The sequence below is a fragment of the Balaenoptera borealis genome (assembly GCF_965194805.1).
Source record: "Balaenoptera borealis genome assembly, chromosome: 21".
Classification (NCBI taxonomy): domain Eukaryota; kingdom Metazoa; phylum Chordata; class Mammalia; order Artiodactyla; family Balaenopteridae; genus Balaenoptera; species Balaenoptera borealis.
Window position 1 is genome coordinate 25,256,716 of NC_138880.1, and position 21,945 is coordinate 25,278,660.

At 44.6% G+C, this 21,945-nt stretch overlaps 1 protein-coding gene across 4 annotated transcripts in view; it reads right to left on the bottom strand.

The window, feature by feature from the left end:
• Positions 1–21,945, bottom strand: part of WWC2 (WW and C2 domain containing 2) — a 163,060-nt gene that overhangs the window by 28,918 nt on the left and 112,197 nt on the right. For 3 of the 4 annotated variants that reach the window (XM_082375186.1, XM_082375187.1, XM_082375189.1), the window contains 7 exons: positions 21,335–21,414; positions 16,545–16,674; positions 13,557–13,703; positions 12,446–12,519; positions 8,273–8,515; positions 2,684–2,773; positions 1,224–1,843 (listed from right to left, as the gene is read on the bottom strand). In XM_082375186.1, the coding sequence (XP_082231312.1) occupies positions 1,224–1,843; positions 2,684–2,773; positions 8,273–8,515; positions 12,446–12,519; positions 13,557–13,703; positions 16,545–16,674; positions 21,335–21,414 (1,384 nt within the window). The remainder of the gene's footprint in view (positions 1–1,223; positions 1,844–2,683; positions 2,774–8,272; positions 8,516–12,445; positions 12,520–13,556; positions 13,704–16,544; positions 16,675–21,334; positions 21,415–21,945) is intronic. The other variant, XM_082375188.1, reaches the window with a different exon arrangement.

The following is a 21,945-nucleotide window of genomic DNA, read 5'->3' on the forward strand; positions in this document are numbered from 1 at the left end:
AGGGGCGGCCTGCACCGGGCCACACGCGAGGCCCCAAGGCAGGTTTCTGCCTTGCTGGAGCCACTAGGTAAGCAGCGCTCCTGTGCTATTTTCTTTGCGGTTATTATTCCAACAACACGTCACTTGCTGGCACCTGGCAGGCAGCACGCAAACCACACGGCATCTCCTGCGCTCTGTCTCTGCCCCAGGCCACTGGCAGGCGGTGGTTCAGTCTGCAGTATTTGAAACCACACTAACAAGATGGATTCCTCTACCTCTTTAAACATCTGAAATGGCCAATTAATACTTAGAATTCCTAGGACCAAAAGTACAAAATAAAAATGCTTACAGAAACAGCAGGGAAATCCTTCTAAAGAGGCCTGTCTTCTCGTGCGCTGTGGACGCGCAGGAGCCTGTGTGGCTCTGAGCAGGCCTCCTGGGACCAGCACTGGACTTTGTTTCTCATTTGGTTTGCGGCTGGCTCCTCGGACCCCAGCTGCGATCATTTGCCAACCAAGGTACCATCCCATTCTCTTTACAACCACATCTAGTATAGTAAAACCTTCTGCCTTGCAAAGGTAAACAATTAAAAATATTACATTCTCCCTCTGTTTGGGTCTCTGTGAGCACAGATGCAGCAGTAAGAACTCAGGCCACTGCGTTTTCTTGGGCTGCAACTAGTACCGTGGCCAGAAGAGGGCAGGGTGACACCACGCATGGGAACCGGCTTTCTCCCCATTAACTTTCCGCAGAGAGGGAGAGTCTGGCATGAAACAAAACTCATCGTATTTATACAGAATTCCCACAGCAACCTAAACATTGAATGAACCTTGGTACTAATTAGCTGGTATGCTAATTGCCTTGGTTTTCATCTGTTTTAGGCCAAATTTGAAAAGAAGGTCCTCTTCCCTTTCTCGCTATTTCAGAACCAGAACCTATTTGGGAGCACGAAGTACGTTCACAAAATGTGTTCCCAGGCAGATGCCATACACAGTGCGGTTCTACACAACAGAAGGGATGCTCAATGATTAAATCTATTAAATACAGAAGGGGATTTGCATTTGATAAAGAAAAAATGTGTAGGTTCATCAATAAAAATTCTTTCCCAATGAAGCCAAAATGAAAAAAGGGCAGCAGAAAGATAAGGGGGACATACACCCTTTGTTTCCATGGAAAAAGTAACCTCCAATCGCTCTCCTTGAAATGGTCAAGAGGGATACGTGAGAGCAAGGGTCTCCGTGTACCTGCAGGCCCTTCGTGCGGCGGCTCCCTGGCGCATTCGGTGAGGTCCTTGTCCTCTGAGAGGGACGGGGGCACTCCTCCCGGGTCAGAGTCCAGCAACAGCGGATCTTCTCCGAGGCCGATGTCTGCAAAGTGGCTGCTCAATTCACAGTCCTCAAAGTCAGCAGAGAACTGATGGAGAGGGACGTCGTGGGGAGACAGGGGGAACGCGCCTTCTAAGACCAAGGGAGAGCCGGGCGGGGACAGGGAGGAAAGGGAGGACCGGGAGGACAGGGACGTCACGGACTTGGGGGCCTCGGTCAGGGCGGGAGCGTGGCCCGGGGCCGCGGCCGCTGCCCCACAGGGACCGCTCTGGCCAGGCTGGCTGGGGGACTTGGCCACTTCGTGTTCGTGGATGGTGGTGATGGGTCCGGAAGGAATGTAACCACCTTTCTCCTGCAGGAGGAAGTCCAGTTTATACTGATAATCCGGGTCCAGCTGGTCGCCCTGGCTGGTGTAGTAGAGCTCGCTGGAACTGAGGGAGTTGAGGGACCCTCTGCTGGACGTGTTCAGAGACCCCCGGCTGGAGGCCAGGGAGCCCAGGCTGCTCCCGGACGACATAGACAGGGTGCTGGCGGAGAGGCTGGGAGAGGAAAGCACACCTGTAAAAACCGGGATGGTGTGGAAACCCCTGCCGGCTCCTTCGGGCCGAGAGGAAGGAAACCCAGTGGCACCAAAGAGCAGAGTCAACGACCGGGGTAAGAGAACTCGCTGTCACACCACACATTTCCATGCTTATTCGTGAATGTTTCCAACCTGACTCTCTAAAGACTCTTTAAGCAGCAATCCTACTCATTAAAAATCATCCCCCTTGTGCAAAAGTTACCAAAAATTTAAAAAGGGATCAAATACCTATTGATAAATCTATCTGCATAAATATCCAGAAGCAACTATGCAATTAAAAAATACAGAAGTGGGAGGGAGGTGTAAACAGCATGAAGGGTTAATGCAGTGACTTTACTTTTAAAGAATCAAACTTTTTATTTTGAGAGAGGAAAAGGCCAGCTTCTAAAGACAAAGGCCCCTGGGCTCATTCGCCTTCCTCCTCTTTCTGTGTATATTTCAGGAATGAATCTGTGGCTGTTTTAGGGCAAATCTCCCCCACCTTCCCTTTTTAAAAGAAGGGATGATGTGGAGAAATGTGTCATTTTCCTAAGTATGTCCCGATAGTTGAAATACATCTTCTTCCCAACACATTTCAAACATATTCCAAATAGGACCTTGGGGTTCATGAAACAAAAAAAAAACCAAACCCAAATCCCTGCAACTTTAAATTTGGTCATCTGAGTTTTAATTGTACTAGTATAACAATTTTCCTACTTTTAAGTCATTGAAAATAAAGACAAAAGTAATCAAAGATGAACTACAACATGCCTGAATGCAGTCAAGAAAAATGTTCCCCTCAAGAACCAAACAGGCTTACTTTTTAAGTTGTGAATGCAAATATGTAGTTAATTTAGTAGTTTCTTCAAGTTTCTGTAGCAGCTCTTTCCTTCGCTCTTCCAATTTCAATCTAGACAAGAAAAAGAAATTAATTTATTTTCACATAACTACGATCAAGCAGGAAAAGAAAGATCCTTATTATTTTCCCCTTGTGAGATCCAAATGAACTCGACACAGGGAAAACAGAGCCACCTGCCAGAAGGAAAGTGGACAGAACTGTCCACGGCCACTGAGTGAAGGGGGAGAGCTGTACCAAATGGCCAGCGTTACTGAGAACTTGTAGAATTTTGGTATTCTAAAATTTTCTTAAATGGGTAAGAAAACCTCACGCTCTTACAAGTTAGGGAAAGACAGTGGGGAGGAAAAGAACAAAAAAAACAAACAAAGGTTAAAGATCCTTCTGCAGGCTTGTGACTTCAGCTTCCGTTACTAAAACATTTGACTGCAATAACAGGGAATTAGAAAAGATCATCTGAGTACTGAGTTTGGTAAGGGCTGTTCCAAAATCATAGTTAGTGATAAAAATTCCAATCTTATTTTGATGAGAATTTTGGCGATTAAGAAACAAATTAGTCCATATTGCCAGTGTGAGCTAATTTGGGCTTAACTGTTTAAGCAAGAAAAAGACATAAAAGTGATTTCCTTTCCCATCGACGGCACCTCTCATCACCTGTACTGGATTTTCATGAAATTTCATCCACATTCAGCTGAACAAGTTTTTATGAGGATTTTTTAGAAAAAAACTGAGTACTACGGGATTCTATACTTGAGTAAGCCATTTTAAAATATATCAAGCATACTGACTGTGTCAGAATTTTTAGACATCATTGAAATGAGCAGAATGGGACCCAGAAAACCACCACGGTTTCCGGTCTTACTCATCTGTCCCTAAGGCAAGTCACTTCATCGCGGGTCTCAGCTTCCTCATCTGCAAAATGGTGATTATAATCCTACTGCGTCCACCTGCTAAGGCTGTTCAAGGGACCAGATGGAGCTACGTATGTGAAAGGTCTCTGCAGACAGCAAAGCCAGTCTCCCGTGTTCAAAGCCTCGGCACGCCTTGCAAGGTGCCGATAAAAAAATTAGCTACTCTTCTTTGGAGAAAAATAAAACTTCCCTAATTTTCAACCTCTTTGAAATGTTATGTATGTTTTAGGCAGGGAGGAAACATGCCCATATTTTACTTATAGATATCTATCCTTTGATGCGTCACCAACACAATTTCATTATATGTTAAAATAAAAAAGTAATTCTTGTCATTTTGTTTAGTACTTCAAAGGGTGATAAATTCTTAATTCACAGCTTTCAAAGGTGTATTTTGAAAAGGAGTACGGTCCCTAATTTTTTTTAATCTCTTAAATATAAACAAAAACTCAACCAGGAAAAAATATTAATTCAAAGTAGATTAACTGAATTAGAAGGTACATAAAGGTCCAGAGAAAGTCCCCGAATCTACTAAAACCCATGTCTCCTGATACAGGAGCAATACTTTCGAAGTAAGTTTTAAAACCAAGTCCCACACCCACAAATGAAGGCTTTTCTGGTATGGTAAGGAGGCTTCAGGGCAACACAGTGTGTTCCATGCTGAAATTTAAATCCAAGTCTTTCCCATTCCAGTCAGTCACACGTGATGGTCCCCCCATGCCCTCCTCTGGTGATGGCTCAGGTGTTGCCCTTCCAGCCCTTTCCCGGTTGCCTTGAACTGAGGCCTGGCCTGTGTTCCCCAGCTGGACCCTAAGCTCCCGGAGGGCAGGCTCGGGCTCTTTCTCCCTCCTCTACCCAGGCCGCCTGGAGAGCCCGGCGCCCCTCCCCGGGCCCCTCCCTGCAGGTGTCTAGATCACATGTCATTGGAAGACGCTTAAAGAAGGCCCTGGGGAGTCACAGAAACCCTGCCGGCCACCCTGTGGCTGTCCTCTGTCAAGCACTCCACCTCCTGTCTCTGATGGAATCAGAGCCTCTCCCAGTGGGAGCTGGTTCCTGGTATCCGTCCTGGGAAATGACCTCCCCCACCTCCTCCGGACCAGGGCCTAGAAGAAACTGCTGAGATGTCAGCCCCTTCGGGAGGGTGCTCCCCTGCCTCTCCTCCCTTCTCCAGCCCCCGTCCTGCTACTCCTCCTGGGTGAGAAAGACCTCTTCAACCTGACCCCGAAAGACCCCTCCCACGGTCTCGCTGCTCCACACCCCTGCCCAGCTGCCCTTGACACGACAAGGGGGCCCTCGCACCCTCCACCTCTGCCCCCGGTGCCCTGAGGGGGAAAGCTCCATGTCATCTACAGAAGTAAGAAGTTCCTTTTCCATTAAAAAATAAATGACACTCATACCCCCCGCCCACTTGCTATAAGAACTTTTTCAGAATCAGCGGCAAAAACATTCATATGATTAAGAAAGAAGACACCCTGGCAAGATGCAAGGCAAAACCCCTAAGATTTGTGGAAAAGGAAGGAGCAATGTTAAGATCTTATCAGCCGTAGAAAAGCACAGAGTTTAAGGAATTTCAATAACTGTAAGGAAAGAATAGAAGGGTGTGTAACAAGTCTTTTCTTCATTTGAGAGCAATTTCTCTTTCCCGATGCGCTTTATGACCACTAGGGGGCGAGCTCCGTCTCCGCGGGCGGTCCCGCGAGTCAGCGACACTGAGGACGACACTGAGGACCGGGCTGGCGGGCACAGCTGGGGGGACCCTGGGAGCTCACACAGCGGCTGACAATTCATGTGAGTTTTAGCTCCTTCAGAGACCAAAATTCAGCAATGACCCAGAATCTCGCCTGAGGCCACCCCTGAAATAATGAGAAACCCACAATGTAAGTGGAAAACAGGATAATTTGGGGGAAGCAGCAAGTGCTTGTCTGACAGGCGTGTAGGTACCGAGAAGAAACGGAGGGGGTCTGGGGTCGGTGAAGCACCGTTTGCTCTGCGATGAAACTAAGTCTGACACAGTGAATGTCAAGTTCCCAGAGGTGTCTCCTTCGACCTCCTGCTGGAGCACTGAGGAAATACACTGCCTGCAGAGGGCTTCTCGGGCCTTCTGGCCCTGTTTCAGCTCAACAGCAACGACGAGCGCAGCAGGAATATATCCACAGGCAGTGGGAGTAAACGATGAGGTTGGTGAAGGGTAGGAAAGGGGGAGAGCATATGGGGAGTAAAGTAAAACCACCACCACCAACAAAGCCCGAAGCCACACGGTGCTGTGCCCACTGGGAAACAAAGGACTCCGGGTGCACTCCGCAGGGGTTCTGCTCTCTTGCACAGGGAATGCTGGGCCGTTTTGCAGCCACGGATAGCAGTGAGAAAACTGCAAGCTGCTCCAGCAAGAAAGTGTGAGTCCCTCGGCCTTACCCTGCTTTATCATGGGGTTCTGCTTTTGGCCGTGGACGGCAGAGAGGAAGCTGATGTCCATTTTCTGTAATGCTAAATGACTTGACCCTTCCAAATGACTCAGATAGCCAACATATCACAAATACGAAACATACACATTTCCCTTCCTGCTAAGATCTCAGTCGTGGGAGGTGGGCCCATGCGCGGTCATAAGTCAGAGGGCCACCCAAACCTGTGGATGGCCCCCATTACTCCCTGTGCGACTCAAACCCCACGGCTGGATCTCACTAGATAGAGAATTATTTTGTATAAATGTTTTATAGCTCCTCTTCCGGATGAGATCAAGCCTACTGTTTCTGCTGGAATTTTGACAGTTATTATGTGTGTGCAAACAAAAGTATAAAAGCCAAAGTCTAGGCACTTAAACTATATTTTTAACGTTACTTCATTAGTCATTTTTGAAGCTCCATCCCTAATAAAAAAGACAAACAAGGAACTTCCCTGGCAGTCCGGTGGTTAGGACTCCATGCTCCCAGTGCAGGGGGCACGGGTTCGATCCCTGGTCGGGGAGCTAAGATCCCGCATGCCACATGGCCCGGCCAAAAAAAAAATAAAAGACAAGACATCATGCTGTAAAAGCTGATTCAAACAAAGAAACAAACGCCTGTTTTCTTCCTCTCCCAGAAAAAATTTAAAGTCCATTGGTAGGGCCCTTCCCGGATCCAGATACTGCAGAGTAGGACAGCTGAGATGTCAGATGTCCGTACGTTACACAGGTATAATTATATGACATTTATTAAGGGCGACATAACACAAAAGATCACTGGTGTTTTATCTATGAGCCACACAAAGCTAACCATTTCATCATATTTGCTGATGATTATCAAACTTTTATCCTCGGAATTTAAGAAAAACAAACACAGACACTCACATACAACATCAAGGTAATTCAGGAAAACAACTGAATTCTGCCTTCTCACCCTTGCTTTTCGTTCCTTGTGGTCTTGGTCGGACGGCTCCCTACCTGGCCAGCCTTGCTCACACCTTCTGAGATGTCAGAGTGGGAGGGGAGGAGACGCAGGGGCAGGTGGCTGATGAGAGTTATTTAAGACAGTGAAAGGACGTCATCTGTAGGGGGTTCCCCCTTTGATCCTTTTTCACGCTTCCTAAAGCTGTGATGCTGTAGCTATGCATTATCTCCGTCAGCATTTTAACTCACACGGTTAAACAAATGCTCATGCTAATACCTCACCAGGAATGTCAGAGGTTCTTCCCTCCCCCATCTCCTCCACCACCACACTTTTCCAATGTTTTGATATTATGTTGACACACAACCTTAAACATTTATAGAGGACAAGGAATTAGAAGGCAAGAAGCCAAGAAGTTAAAAAAAATAAAAGTGACTGGATTATCGGTGGGTATTTTAAACTTACTACCAGGTCACTTGAAGTTACGCAAATGTGAATCTCTTTCCCTTCATTCTGCTCCTTACTTGTTGGCCTAAAAGATGGATGTGCAGTGGTTTTAAAGGGCCACATGGTCTATGGCTGAAACAGGTAAACAGGTGTCTGACCATTAGTCAGCAAGGCCTGGACACAGGGCTGCTGTGCAGATGTCCTCACGGCAAACAACACACAGGGGTTCCCTGCTTAAGAGTCCAGCTGATCTGCCTACAGAACTGGAGTTTTTAGATTAAGTGATTCATTTACACCTTCCCACAGAAAGATCAGAAAATTGCTTAAAGTATTTTCCTTTATATTTTCTCCTGCTTCAGAGGAGGGTTTCAATTGACAAACAAAATCCAAGTGAACATTTTGTGACCTGTTGAGATATCAAAGGGAGCAAGTTGTCTTTTCCTTGTGAAATGAAAAGCAATAAACTTTTGCATTCTTGTGAGTAATAAACCCAGAATAGGAAGCTTCAGCCACTCTAACAGTCCAGATAATCTCTCTTATCAGAGTGCAATAGTTTACAGCCACTGTTATCAGCCTCGGTCAGCGATGGACTGCATTCCTGGTTTTCTGTCAACATTCCTTAGTTATTCAACATCTGTCTCAGGCATTTTCACGTTCCCCAAAAGCGTAGAGGAACCACGGGGACTGAGGAGGGTGTGCTTTACTGCCCTACAGGAAGAAGTCCTCAGTCCACTAAGGGCTGAGGCCTCCGAGATTTCCGCAGACCGGGGAGAACGGCCTGGAGGCCCAGCTGAGCCCCCCACGGGCTAGCCACCCGGGGCCCGGGGAGGGGAACGCACCTCTCGGCCAGAGCTCGGCTGGGCGCCCCCCGGACCGACCGCAGCTCCTCCTCCAGCCGCCGCCTCTCGGCACCCAGGCTCTCCAGCTCGTCTGGGGTGCGCTTCTGGGGCGTGACGAACTGAAGCTCTTTCAGAAGTTCTTCTTTCTCGTTAATCAGCATCAGCTTCTCCTTCTCAACGTCCAGCGCCCCAGGCCAGGTCTCACTGTCCAGTTTCGACAGTTCGATTTTCAAGTTGGCCATACTAAAACAAGACAAGACAAAATGCAGTGACGTAGCTGTGCGCGTAGTCAGAAGTCCCAAGAGAGGGAAAACACAAGGCGGGCTACGGGCGGGATTAACCCCCCAGGGACAGGCGTGATGGCTGGTGTGAGGCTCCGGTCCCGGGGCGGATGCTACACTTACTTCTTATCTGCCTCGTTCTCCCCACCTTTAACATCTGAGTAAGCACACCTACCTACCTGAAAAAAGGATGAAGGTCAAAGTATGCAGAAGCTTAAAAAGCAGAGGGCCGTGGGCGGTCAGCCCTGACGTGTGCCTGCCTGTGCGAGGTGGCAGGAGGAGAGCTGCCTTTAAAAAATCTCTGGTAAATGATGCCTGAAATGCATTATTCTAGATCTCGTTCCTCTGGGTAAAGACGCTGTCCCCAGGCTAGGCTGGCAGTGACTGGGGATCAGCCAATCAGGGAAGGAAGAGGGGAGAAAAGAGGGCAGGGGCCAGGCCATGTGGTACCACAGCCAAGTCCATCCCTCCAGGCTCCAGCATCGCCAAGGAAAAGGGGGCAGCGCTCGGCTTCCCCCACCCACATTCTTCAGCTGTGCACTGTGAACTCGCTTCCCGCTCAGGGCCTGCACAGAGTCTACACCATGCACGGGGCGCTCACTGAGCCGGCCCTGTACACACTGCACTGACCTGGTTCTCCTCTGAACACACTTATCAGCGGCACCCAGGGTCCACTGGAGTAACAACAGGTGCTGAAGCGACGGGGCCGGGAGGGGTGGGAGGGGGAAAACGCAGCAAAGGGAACCTTCACCAGTTTCATAATTTTGCTGACCCCAGATTTCACTGCTTCTAGAGCTTCGTACTCAATGGTCAAGTTAACTCCTGATTCAATAAGAATGACCACCCGAATCAAACAACTTGCTCTGTGGCGCTGTGAGGACAATCAGGATTGTTCACAAGGGAAATGGCACTTGGCTGTTTTGACCATAAGCACAAGATCAAGGTAAACTATGAACACAACTGATGTTGGCACGAAGAATACATATTCCTATTAAAAAATGTTGGATGATTACTCTGGGTATTATTACAGCACACACTAGAAAAATGAAAAACAGATAGAAAAGGGGGGACTTTTTCCTCCCCTTTTTGGTGGAAAAAGTTGTAGAAGAGAAGAAAAAGGTGAACAAGAAACGTTGTCAGGGGACTTCCCTGGTGGCGCAGTGGTTAAGAATCCGCCTGCCAATGCAGGGGACACGGGTTCGAGCCCTGGTCCGGGAAGATCCCACACGCTGAGGAGCAACTAAGCCCGTGCGCCACAACTACTGAAGCCCGCACACTTAGAGCCTGTGCTCCGCAACAAGAGAAGCCACCGCAATGAGAAGCCCGCACACCGTGACGAAGAGTAGCCCCTGCTCGCCACAACTAGAGAAAGCCCGCGCGCAGCAACGAAGACCCAATGCAGCCAAAAATAAATAAATTAATTAATTAAAAAAAACAAAACAAAACAAAACAAAACAAAAAAATGTTGTCAGGACAAAGAGGGAAGTAGTTCCACATTCTTGTGCCTGAAGTTTCTTGTTTGAGTTAAAAATAAAATTGCCATCTGAAACTGTGCTGCATATATAACGTCCTTCTGATTTTCACCCATCGTCTGCACTTACGATGGATGTAACATCAGCTACTCATCAGCTTTAACCACAAAACCATAAACAACTGTCTCAACGTACTAGAAAATTAATCATCAAAATGCTAAATAAGCATGATATTATTAGCTTCATTAAGCACATAAAACAAAGGCTGGAGGAGAAAACAGGTTTCAGAGGAACACAACCCGCCCCTTATTCAGAATTGAGGAAGAAAAAGCATTTTCAACATATGCATAAACACTTGAGACTTACCTTCCCGTCAGAATCGCTAGTAACTTTAAAATAAAACCCCAAATGGTAATAGAACAGCAGTGCAACCAAATGGGAAAGAACTAACGCCTTAAGTTTTGATGTGACTGAATCAACCTATTGAACTGACAGCAATGATGCAGTGAAGGAAAGAACAGCACCTATTACTTGTGGGATGAGGCATTAGGCAGGTCTTGAATTTTATTTGGAAATAGTTTTCTGGGCAAGAAAACGTGAAGGTTTCCGGGAACACCTAGGAAGAGAAGTGCTGTGTCAGCTCCACATGGAGCCAAAGTAAAGCAGAAGTTCAAGCCGGCCCAAGGGAAGTCGAGTCAAACCCCAAGGACCCCGGGGCATGAGGCCTGGCTCCCCAAGATTAATTCTGAGTTATGGCCATTCTCCTTCAGAAAACCAGACACCAGAAAACCAGATCCTGGCTTTGTTTACGTCAGAACCTAGGAGTTCTGGCAGCTCAGGAACTGGCGTGCTTATAGCCAGAGGGCCCCAAGCAGGCTTCCACATCACTGGGCCACAAAAGCACAAAGCAATTCTCAGTCCTTACTGAGGGCAAAGCATCAGCCTGGCACCTGAGAAGCAGACAATACAGTAAACAAAATGTTTCCTACCCTCAAGCCATTTATAATCTACCTGGGAAATTTTACAGGCATTAAAATTAGCCAAGTGCAGTGTTGCTCAGAGAGACTAAGTGACTTGCTCAAGCTCACATGGTTAATGATTTATGGAACAAAGCTTAGGGTTCTTTCAGTAAATCAAAGAACCAAGTAATATTAATATTAGTAACAGAGGCTACCCAGAGGCAAATATTATATTTAGGCAGATCAAATAACGACTCTGTTAAAGCCAGACAACCTCTAAGAACTTTGGCCAGTGACTTTTAAATTCTCATCGTCACCAATAATAATGGATATATTTCAGTATCCATGTGATGGGCTTCCTTGTGGTGGGAAGCCACAACGCCCCAGCATGTTCTCAGCTGAAGTGTTCATGCTCATGACGACGCAGGTTTGTCCCCCAGTGCCTTCCTAAATAATAAATCAGCAGCATTTTTACACTCTTAAAAGGAAAATAATGAAATGTGTCAGTATGACCCTCTCTCTCGGAACAAATTCAGTTCCTACAGTATGAAACCCAGCTGAGTCTGTCACCGAGGCAAGGACAGAGGAGTCTCCCAGGCCTTCCCCAGCAGAGTCACAAGGTAAGAAAGAGGTATGGAGGCAGGGCTGAAGAAGAGTTGAGAGGGTCAAGGAGGGAAACACCCCCTGAAGTGAGTGACACAGCAGAAACCTCAGCATCCCCCAGGACATCGGCAGGGGGTCTGCCCTTCGAAGCCAAGGAAGGTGCTTGAAGCTATTTACCTTCACACTCCTCAGCTCCTACCAAGCCCTGCACCTGAGCCACTGTATCACATTTCTATCTGAGAAACCAACCTCTTCACTTTTTTTTTTTTTTAATTTTTATTTATTTATTTACTTATTTTTTGGCTATGTTGGGTCTTCGTTTCTGTGCGAGGGCTTTCTCCAGCTGCGGCAAGTGGGGGCCACTCTTCATCGCGGTGCGCAGGCCTCTCACTATCGCGGCCTCTCTTGTTGCGGAGCACAGGCTCCAGACGCGCAGGCTCAGTAATTGTGGCTCACGGGCCCAAATGCTCCGCGGCATGTGGGATCTTCCCAGACCAGGGCTCGAACCCGTGTCCCCTGCATTGGCAGGCGGATTCTCAACCACTGCGCCACCAGGGAAGCCCCCTCCTCACTTTTAATTGTGAGTAAGAAAGTACCATACAAACTCAAAGTTTCTTCCTTCCAGAATGAAGGGGAAAGTTTCATTCTCGCCCTCCTCATTAATTCTCCTTGTTCTTCAGCCTTCGGGGGAGGGGACCCCGTAACCCTTATATTCTAAGATCTGAAGGGTGACCTTGGTAAGAACGGTGGCAAGCGCCCCGCAGACGTCCCTAGTGAGTAAAGGTGAATTCTGGAAAAGGAAACCAGGGTGAGCCAGCTGACTACCCACTGACCGCTACCCAGCTCCCCTGCTGTTACCTTCTTTTGGCTTCTTCATACTGGAGGCTCAGCCTGACCTTTTCAGCCAAATTTGATCTACTTCTCACTCCCATCTAGTAAAAAACAAAAGGGAAAAAGTCAATTAACTCTGCTAATGAATGAAGTAAACTGCTTTTGTTTCTAGGAAGTACACGTAATTGCAAAGCTAAAGAAGATGGTACTGAAATTGGGAATACCAGTTTGAAAAGGCACTTACTTTATAGGCTCAGTAGGGACAAAACATTTCTTTTTAATTCCAGCTTGTCTGTTTTTCAAAGACTTTAACGTCCTTTTCTCCACACATTAAATTCAAGATAAAAAATATCAGGTAAATGTTTCTGGTATCTAAGAGTTTATGAAGGGTGTACAGGTCAATAAAATTTATGAACTGGAACTAATTTCCTTGTCTCTATGAGCCAAAATTTCCATCATCTAACTTTCAAATGCATAAACATAAAATTACTTCGAAAATTAATTTTTCAAACAGGTAAGCCCTACTGTTGATCTCTACCTGTTTTACTTTCATAGCACAGAATTCAAAGAAGCATAGAGAATACAAAAATAACTGGAACTTATTGAAAAGTAAATATCTACTAATGGTGCCCCAAAAGGTAGAATACAAACTGGTAATAATATTCAAGCCACATTAAATATTTTCAAATGCCAGGTATAAACCACCAATCAAATATTTTAATATAATCAAGTTCAGATTTATAAAAACAAGTTTTTTGGTTAGTTTTTAAAGGCATATATTTGTTTCTCATTAGCCTTAATGTTTATTTGGAAGGACCTTAATTTCTAAGACTCTAAACTTAACAGGAAAAACTCAAATTTTCATGTGTCTCTCGCCTTTCAATAGAGTCTCTGAATAAATACAGTACGAGAAAGTTTGAACAAAGCTATTCATATGGACAAATTCTGATATGCTTGGCACCTAGGCAGAAAAGATAAGGCTAAGATTTTTAAATCCAATCTTATGAGTATGAAATGCTGAATGCACACAGCTGGAATTTGCACCACCTTCCTGGCCCCTGTTCCATTTGCCATCGGTATTGTAATCAGGGCCCGTCAGGACAGTGCTGGGGCCAACCCTTCCACACGGATAACTTACATCCCCGGAAATGCTTGTTTGTGACCCAGCATCCAGGGTCTGTCTGGAGAGAGATAAATGAGAGTTCACAGGACTGGATCTCAAGTCTGGCTCAGATCTGCCAATGCTCTGGTCCAAGTGAAACCGCTCCTGCAGCTTAGCAAGACTCTGTTCAGGAAATACAAAGTACTTCATAAAGCTCAACATTTAAGAGCGCGAAACTTCCCCACCAGGTAAAATTAAGTCGAAAGAGCTAATCTCAACGGAAAAAACAACTACTTTATCTTAGTAGGTACTTATCCCTCTAAATTCTTGAAAAAAATAAGAGTAGAATATAATTTTTGCGCATACACACAGGACTTTGAAAATATGTAAGATCATATTAAACAGGTTATCTTATCTTTCCCAAGACAGCCTGGGAATTATTCACCCCGTGACTAATGGTATCTTTATATTTAATACATGCATTTCTTATTTTTAAAATTCTGTTAAAAAGAAGTCTATTTTAATAAGAACTACCCACTTTATGCAGTAGGAATTATGGAAGCATAGGATACCTATAATGCAATCTCATTTAGATAAAGCAGGCAAACTTCCTGCTTAGAAGACTTCTACAGTTATGCCATTTGATATCTGGACAGGATCCAAGAGATTATTTAGCTCACATAGATGTCAGAGATTAGGAAATGGAGGCCCAGAAGCCGCAGTCAATCAGTACCTGTGGTGATGTTTGGTTTGGGGAAGTGCCTAATTACAAGTGAACGTGACTGGTGTCGGCACCCGGGTTTTAATAGAGTGAGTTTACTTTAGAGGGAGGATGTGAGTCAGTGAGAGTATTAAAAAGGAAAAAATTTAAATTGCTACCAAAGAACCCCCCTACAAAACACTACTAAAAATGTAAGAGGCTCATTATTATCAACTTTAAGAGGAGCCAGGATTTAATCCTGATATTTAAAATTCTCATGATAAGAAATTAGAAATATCAGAGATCTGATATTTGTTTTTTACCTAACCTTCTCTATTTTCTTTCAAAGGCGTATTTATACAAAATGTATATGCATGAGGGATAAAACTTAAATGGTCATATCAAATAATATATTACAGAAAAGAACGAAGAAACCTCTTAGGGACTTTGGACAAGTCTTTTCTATTTTTTCATGCGAACGGTGAAAAGACGTACATTTTTCAAACCTATGACCATGCACTCAATCAATTTAGTAGGTCATGACTAGTATGTTTTTAAATGAAATAGAAGAGACTAGAAAGTAAAATCAAAGTATATTACTAGTATTAAAAGCAGGCATATTTCTGTGAAATTTGGTGTGTGTATCTATGGGTAAAGACATTTGTATTACTGGGCTTTGATGTAAAATATATGTATTTCTTACTCTGGGTCACAGCCAAAGAGGTTTAAAAGTCACAGAAGATAACTAATGTCCCTTTCAGCTCTACTGTTGATTCCTGTATCTATTAATTATTTTTTATATTTTAGTAATTAAAAAAGGAATCTAATTTTTAAATTTAATCTGGCCTATGTATAAATCCAAAGTTTACAGAAAGAATCAAAGAGGACCTGAAATTGCTAAATTATGAGGTTCCAATGTAACTCTGTTCAAGTTCCATTAACTTTTTTCAAAGGACTTATTTTGTGCTTTTCAGGAATGACTGATTTAATCGGCAGGATCACTGTAGAACAACAACAAAAAGTACAGCCAAGTGAAGTTCTGTATGTGTTACACATATGGTAGAACCACATATTCTAGAGCAAGACTGCCTGGGTTTGAACCTCAGTCCTGCCGCTTACCTGCTGTGTGACTTTAACCAAGTAACAACTTCTCCGCACTGCTGTTTTCTTGTCTACAGGTTGAGGATAATAACAGAGCCTATCTTTAGGCTGTTGTGAGAATTAAATGAAGTATTTCTACGCAAGGCAGGCAGAAGACTGCCTGGCACAAAGTCAGTATTTTAAGTCAGTCTTTTCTATTTAATCGCTTCTTGCAAGTTATTTCAAAATTCCCCAAATGCAAAATTATATGGGTTCAAGAATATTCACCCACATTCAACCAGCATTTTGGAAACTGACATGAAGTAGCTGAATTTGGTATTTAAATGCAGAGGTTCTGTTTACCACGGGCTCTAACATTTTTTGAAAGACACAAGACTAAATCCTCACCCAGCTAGGTAAAGAACTCCAAATATCTGAAATATTACAAAGACTTCTCAGTGCTTGTGATAATTATGGGATGGAAGGGAGGGAAGAGGAGGAAGAGATATCTCTTAAAAAAACTTGACTGTATCTGCTAAATATAGATACTCAACATGCAGAATATTGATCGCTGAATGGTTGTCCTCTCTACACATAAGGCTGGGTCACTGGAGCTCAGACCCATAAGGTGAGAAGTGCACAGGTGTAACGAGGGGGTCTACTGCCATGAGCATCTCTCCCAGGGTGACTATACAGATGTCCCCCAGCTGGGTCAGCGTTCTCCCTGCCACCCCCAGCTAGCACCTCGGAACCTCCTGGGGTGGGGAATAGCTTTTCTAAGCTCCTCACACCCCTCCCCCCTCTCCTCAAGGCATCTCATCTACTTACTGACAGCAGGTGACATACCCTTTCTGTATCCTGGGCTGAGGATCACTGAGTTAGATAACCTTGCTTATCAGGGCGCCACATGAAGTTTGCAGTGAGTTACAGGGGGCACCAAGATGCTAATCTCCTTAGATGGGCTCCAGGACCCAGCAGCCCCTGTCTCAAAGGTCATCCAAAGTCTGCCTTCAAATAAGCATATCAGAACCTTGGAACCAATCTGTTTTCTTCCAAGGCAGGCGGCTGGCTCAGTGCCTATAACAATCCCCTACGGGACCAAATTCCGTATGGATGGGGCAGAAGTGGGGTTTGTGTGGTGGTAAAGGGCCTTCCAGACTCCGATGGAGAACTTCTGCCTCAAGGAAAGTTTCTGAGGCCCAAGAAGGTAGCAGTGTGACTCGAAAAAATGTTCCATCACATACCTGCATCAGATCTTGTTTTTCTTTTTCTCCTGAGCTAATGGCCTTTCTGATAGACTTCAGTTCAGTTAGGATGGCTTTGGCTTCACTAAGTTCATAGCCACTCTGGCCTCCAGACATTTTTTTATCAATTCTGTTAAAAGAGGAAAGGAAAAAAGAAAAATCAAAGAATGACCGAGTGTACAAGTTAAGGAGATAGGAATTGGGTTTGGGGTTGTCTTAGTTGGCTGGTTTTTACTACCTGACTCACACACACCAGTTTCAAGCTGACGGTCTCTCCTTTCTCTTCTGATCATTTGAGAGCCCTTCCAGCCCCCACTTTATCCCCCAGTCCACTGTAATGACCTTCAGGCTCAGGCTTTTTGCTTTCCGTCTGTTTGGGTGATCCCACTGCTGGCTGACCTCAAACCTCATCTCACGCTGATCCTGACAAAGGTTCAGGACACGGGGAAGCAGAAGGACAGAAATGCCAATAAACCAGGCGAGCACAGGAACCTCAGGATTCATCCCTGCCACCTAATGTTACATGCTGCGATGTCTGTGCAAAACCTAGCACAGTGCCTACAGCTTGGTGACCTTTAATAAAGGGTAGTGATTTTTATTTACACTAGTGAGTATCCTGTAATATTTGGATTGCCTGGTTCGTTTCTTATTTCTTTTTAGATATATGAAATGTATTCTTTTTTTTACGACAGTTACGAGTCAAGATAAATTGCTCGCCTTGCTGGATGAGTTCAAATCTAGGAACAAGGGGGCGGCAGATGTGTTCATTTGTCCACTAACGTTGAATAAAGAGCTCCCCGATGAGCTTATTTACTGTCCCTGCAGATCTGCTCACCAAATGTCCTTACAGCTCACAGGGTCACCCTGTGTCAGAGGATTTCATGTAACCTAATCTTTGTGGTCGAAGGGCCCAACCAAATTACCTAATTTAAAAAAAAACAAAAAAACGGTTCAACATTTTCTTCACCATCACCCTCCTGGTTCTCCCCACCACCTATGCTGCCTGGGACTCATTAGGAAAGAGCCTGGGCTTCCCTTCAGGGACACATGCCACATCTCTGCCCATCAGCCAACAACGCTATTACACGCGTTCTCAGACATATCCTTGTCTTATTCACAGACCCTCCAGAGTTATGGCACCTATTAAATCACAGAAAACTGGCTCTGACCTAATTTGGTTTAAAACACTTAATAATTTGTATTTATTTCAACGTGAAGGGCATAGTCTGAAAAGTAAAAAAGAAGAAACTAACACAATTATTATCTTATTCATTCTTCCAAAGTTTACCCAAACAAGTGCAGTTTGTAGATAACTTGATAACTAAAATGGTACTCGTAGATAACAAGTACCATTTTAGAAAATATTTTATGGTGCTGAACAAATAATTAAAGTCTTAAAGAACCTAAGAGAATAAAATTAATTTTATCATAAGGTCATTCTATAAAAAAGTATAACCAATGAAGTCACTGAATTAAACATACACGCGTGCGTACGCACACACATACACAGAGTATTTGTGATGGGAGGGACCCTAGAGATTGCCTAGTCATGTTTCTTCCAAATGAAGAAACTGAGACCGGAAAGTCTATGCAAATTTAGCCTCTAAATTGCATAAACACTTAGCTAAGTAGCACAACTGTCCTCAAAATGAGAGACTTAGGCTTGGGGCTCTTATGACTATTACATTTAGAATATTTGATAAGAACCCCAGAAGTAGTTTGAATATTGGTTGATTATATTTATTTCGGGAGGGCTTTATCAGTGAAATTGTTGACACCCTTAAGTACTATATCTACTCACTTAGTTGAGGCAAAAAGCTTACTTTAATAAGAAAAAGAATCTGTGAGATTTCATGAAACAGCTAGTAATATAGGTATCTCAAACTGTCAAAGGCAGTTTCTAAAGCCCAAGTAATTTCTTCCGATTTGTATAAAACCTTCAGAATTTAATAGTAATACAAATCTTTAATTCAGAAATCAACTTTGACATTTGAAAATAAAAGCCAGTGAGCAGTTTTCAGAAATAAACTTTAATATTTAAAAATAAAAGCAGGGCTACTTCAAGACTGCTAATTTAAATTTCAGAGAGCTTTAAAAATGGATGAGAATTTCTCGGACAGCCACTGCTCGAACAAATGTTAAATACGACAAGTACCACCTCCACGCAGCATTTGCCACGGAACCCCTTTTGGTCTTTCTTTCCCTTTTTCTGAACCTTTCTTCTTTACTTTAACTATTGCTTTTGCCCTCTACCTCCACGTTTTTCCTTTTTCTCCTCCACTTTTCATCTCCCCCTTTTTCTCTCTTTTGACCCTAACTGACCATAAAATAAAATATCAGCATAAGTTGCTGACTTTTTTTAAAAAACAAAGTATGTACTGTGCTCTTTGTTCTTGAGAAATACAATTTTACTTTCATCCCTTAAAAATTAAAGAAAAAATTTTTTTTGGTTTGTGGGTACCCTATAGTTAATTTTTTCCCTATATCTTACCATTTGCATGCCTTCCCTGGAAAATGTGTATCCCCTGAGCCAAAGTTTCATAGATTCTGTATATACTCTTGGCTTGCTGGGTGTTTCAGCACTTTCCATTTTCCAGTTTTGAGTGAACACTGGAGGTGGCAAAGCGGAAATATGCTTCTCTTCCTGGCACCCACCTACACATAAGCTACACTATCGCTTAGGCCAAAGTCAACTTTGGGACCACAGTCTGAAATGAATAATGTAAAGAATAAAACTACATTCATTCATCCAGCATAAACTACTGCATCAAGTAAAATCAAAACCGGGGTTTAAATTACATCATAATTCCAGATTCCACAAAATTATTCCATTTTATTGTGAATACGTGAGAAGTTACAGAATCCTGCAGTGGGATTCTGTATAAATCTTTTCCTGAAATATATTTTGTCATAACCCAAGTAAAAAGTCCCCTTATAGTACCAGGAATGCGGTTTCTTGAAAAGTATGGTCTCTGGGTTCAATCAATTATTATTCAATCTTCTAGTAGTATGGTGGTGAACATCTGGATGAAAATAGCTTTATTTTGTCTATAGCTTTATTTTGATCTACGAGAGGAATCTGATGTTAGATATCCTATCTTTCTGCTCTTGGTTCAGCGGATTAGAATCACTGCAAGAGAAAGCCTGAATTTCTACAACAAATGTCTATTGTTTTCTTGTGGAATGTTATTGACAGATTCTTAAACATGCCTTGGATTCCTATAAAAATTGCTTGCAAGTAAACTGCTTTGAAACAATACAGCATTGTTACATCAATATAACAAAAACAGCAAGTTTGGCTAACCTTTAATCCCAGTGGTGACATGAGTTATAATTTCATGTGCCTTAAAAGTATGCAACGTGTGGCGAAACGCTTCGTGGTGCTCCCACCACAAAGCCCTCCGTTATGCTGATGTACAACTGACTAAATAATACATTTAGTTGATTCCAGGTCTGCTGAGTTTTTCGGGGCGCTCTGCAACCAGCTGAGGTTCTCTGAACAGGGCTGGACCTGAGAACCACATGGGGGTCTCACAGAATACGACTTGGGGTGGAGACAAGACACAGGGATTTTTAAGAGCTCCTCAGATTATTCTAATATGCAGTCAGGTTAGGGAACCACCAGGATGGGAGCATCTGAAAGAATATCATGGTCATGATCACATGAGGGGAGTGTCAAAAACAAAACTGATCCAGTAAACCAAATGTCTGAGATGAAAGTCATGTGGCTGGTGGTCAAGAGGGGTGACTGGGGCCCCAAAATATAACTCGTCAACCAAACGTACAGAACAATCAGCTTATGTGGCCTGGCCAGCGACCACGTGGGATCTTTAATGGGTAACGCCTTGCTGCCTTGGATACTGCTAAGGGAGACAAGGAAGAACATGAGACCCGCCGATCAGGGAAGCCCCTAGGAATCCTGCATTGCTACTGGGGCCACTGAACCGGGCAGCAAGGAGGAGGGAAAGGAAAAGCAGCTGGACGCCTTTCAAGGGATGCTGCCTTCAACCCTCCCTGTGGTTGTGTGCTGGATGAACCACCGCTGCTCCCCTGCATCGGAGACCCTGGGGCGGGCACTGCGTGAGCTGGAAGGTCTTCGTGTGCCTGCTGGGGTTCAGTTAGGCTGGGCCTCGTCAGCAGAAGAGCAGTGGCTTCCAGGGGCTGGGAATGGGGCAGGGATTTCCAGATCCTGTTACCCTCCATCATCTCCATTCTCATTTGACCCAGCTCAACCTGGAGCCAGGGTCCAGCAGACTTCAGCACAGAGCAGGAAAGGGCAGAGGGAACACGGGAGCCGAGGCGCTCACTCAGCTCCTCTGCAGACGCCCCTGACTTGCTCCCTGAGATCAGACAGCATTAGGTCCCCCTGGGGCTGCCAGAGGAGGACAGGCCCCCAGCCCGGGGCTCGGCGGGCGCAGGCTCACAGAGCCCAGCCTCCGGAGAGAAGGGGGAGGCCCTTCCTGGGCTCGATCTCCTGGCTCTGCCTCAAACTGAGAGCAGGCTGGCGGGCCCAGAGACGAAGCTAAGTTTCTCACTTTGGTCTCCTTGGATCTCCAAAGATTAGTGAACATTTCACACCTATTCAAAGTGTATAGATTTTCCCAAGTTTTTTTGTTTGTTTGTTTTGTTCTTCAGTTGATTGCTTTTTTGTTTTTTTGGTGCAGAGCTTTGCGCTTTGTATTTTACTTCTCTTTGAGAAAACTCTTATGTAATCTATACTTCTATTTTCTTTGTATCAGTTCAGGGGCTTTGGATTATTCGAGAGTCAATTTCAGTATTTTCATACTCACTGTTTCAAGGTTGCAAAGCCTTGTTCTTTATAGAGCAATTCTTGCTTCATCTGTGACAGTTCTCGCTTCAGCTTTTTAACCTTTGTGAGAAATCAAGGTAAATATGAATGTTTGTAAATAATCAGCAACACAGTTTAAAAAGGTAATCTATTAGTAAACCATTAAACACATAAACACAGCCACTAGTTTGACATTTACTCGACTAGTTTCTCCTGGACATAAGTTCTACGGAAGGCAGATCATCAGCGATGTGCGTTACTACTCAAGTTTCCTCTCATCATTGGATGTAGCGACATTGCTACGAGCCGGACATCACGATCGTCTCCGCTCTGTGATAAACAGCCACTACGGGGAGAGGCAGGACGGTCAGCCAGGGTCTCTCGGACTCTGTGCTTGCCCTTCCTTCCTGACTCTCCAGGACCCCTGGCCACCTCTCTGTTCCCCGAACAGGCCAGGCTGTTCCAGCCTCAGGGCTTCGGCATGTGCCGTTCCCCCGGCTAAAAGGCCCTTCCCTCCGCTCTTCACTAGCTGACTCCCTGCCACTCAAGCCTCAGCTCCACGTTACCTTTGCAAACAGCACTTCTCTGGCCACTGCACCCAGGCCATTGGTC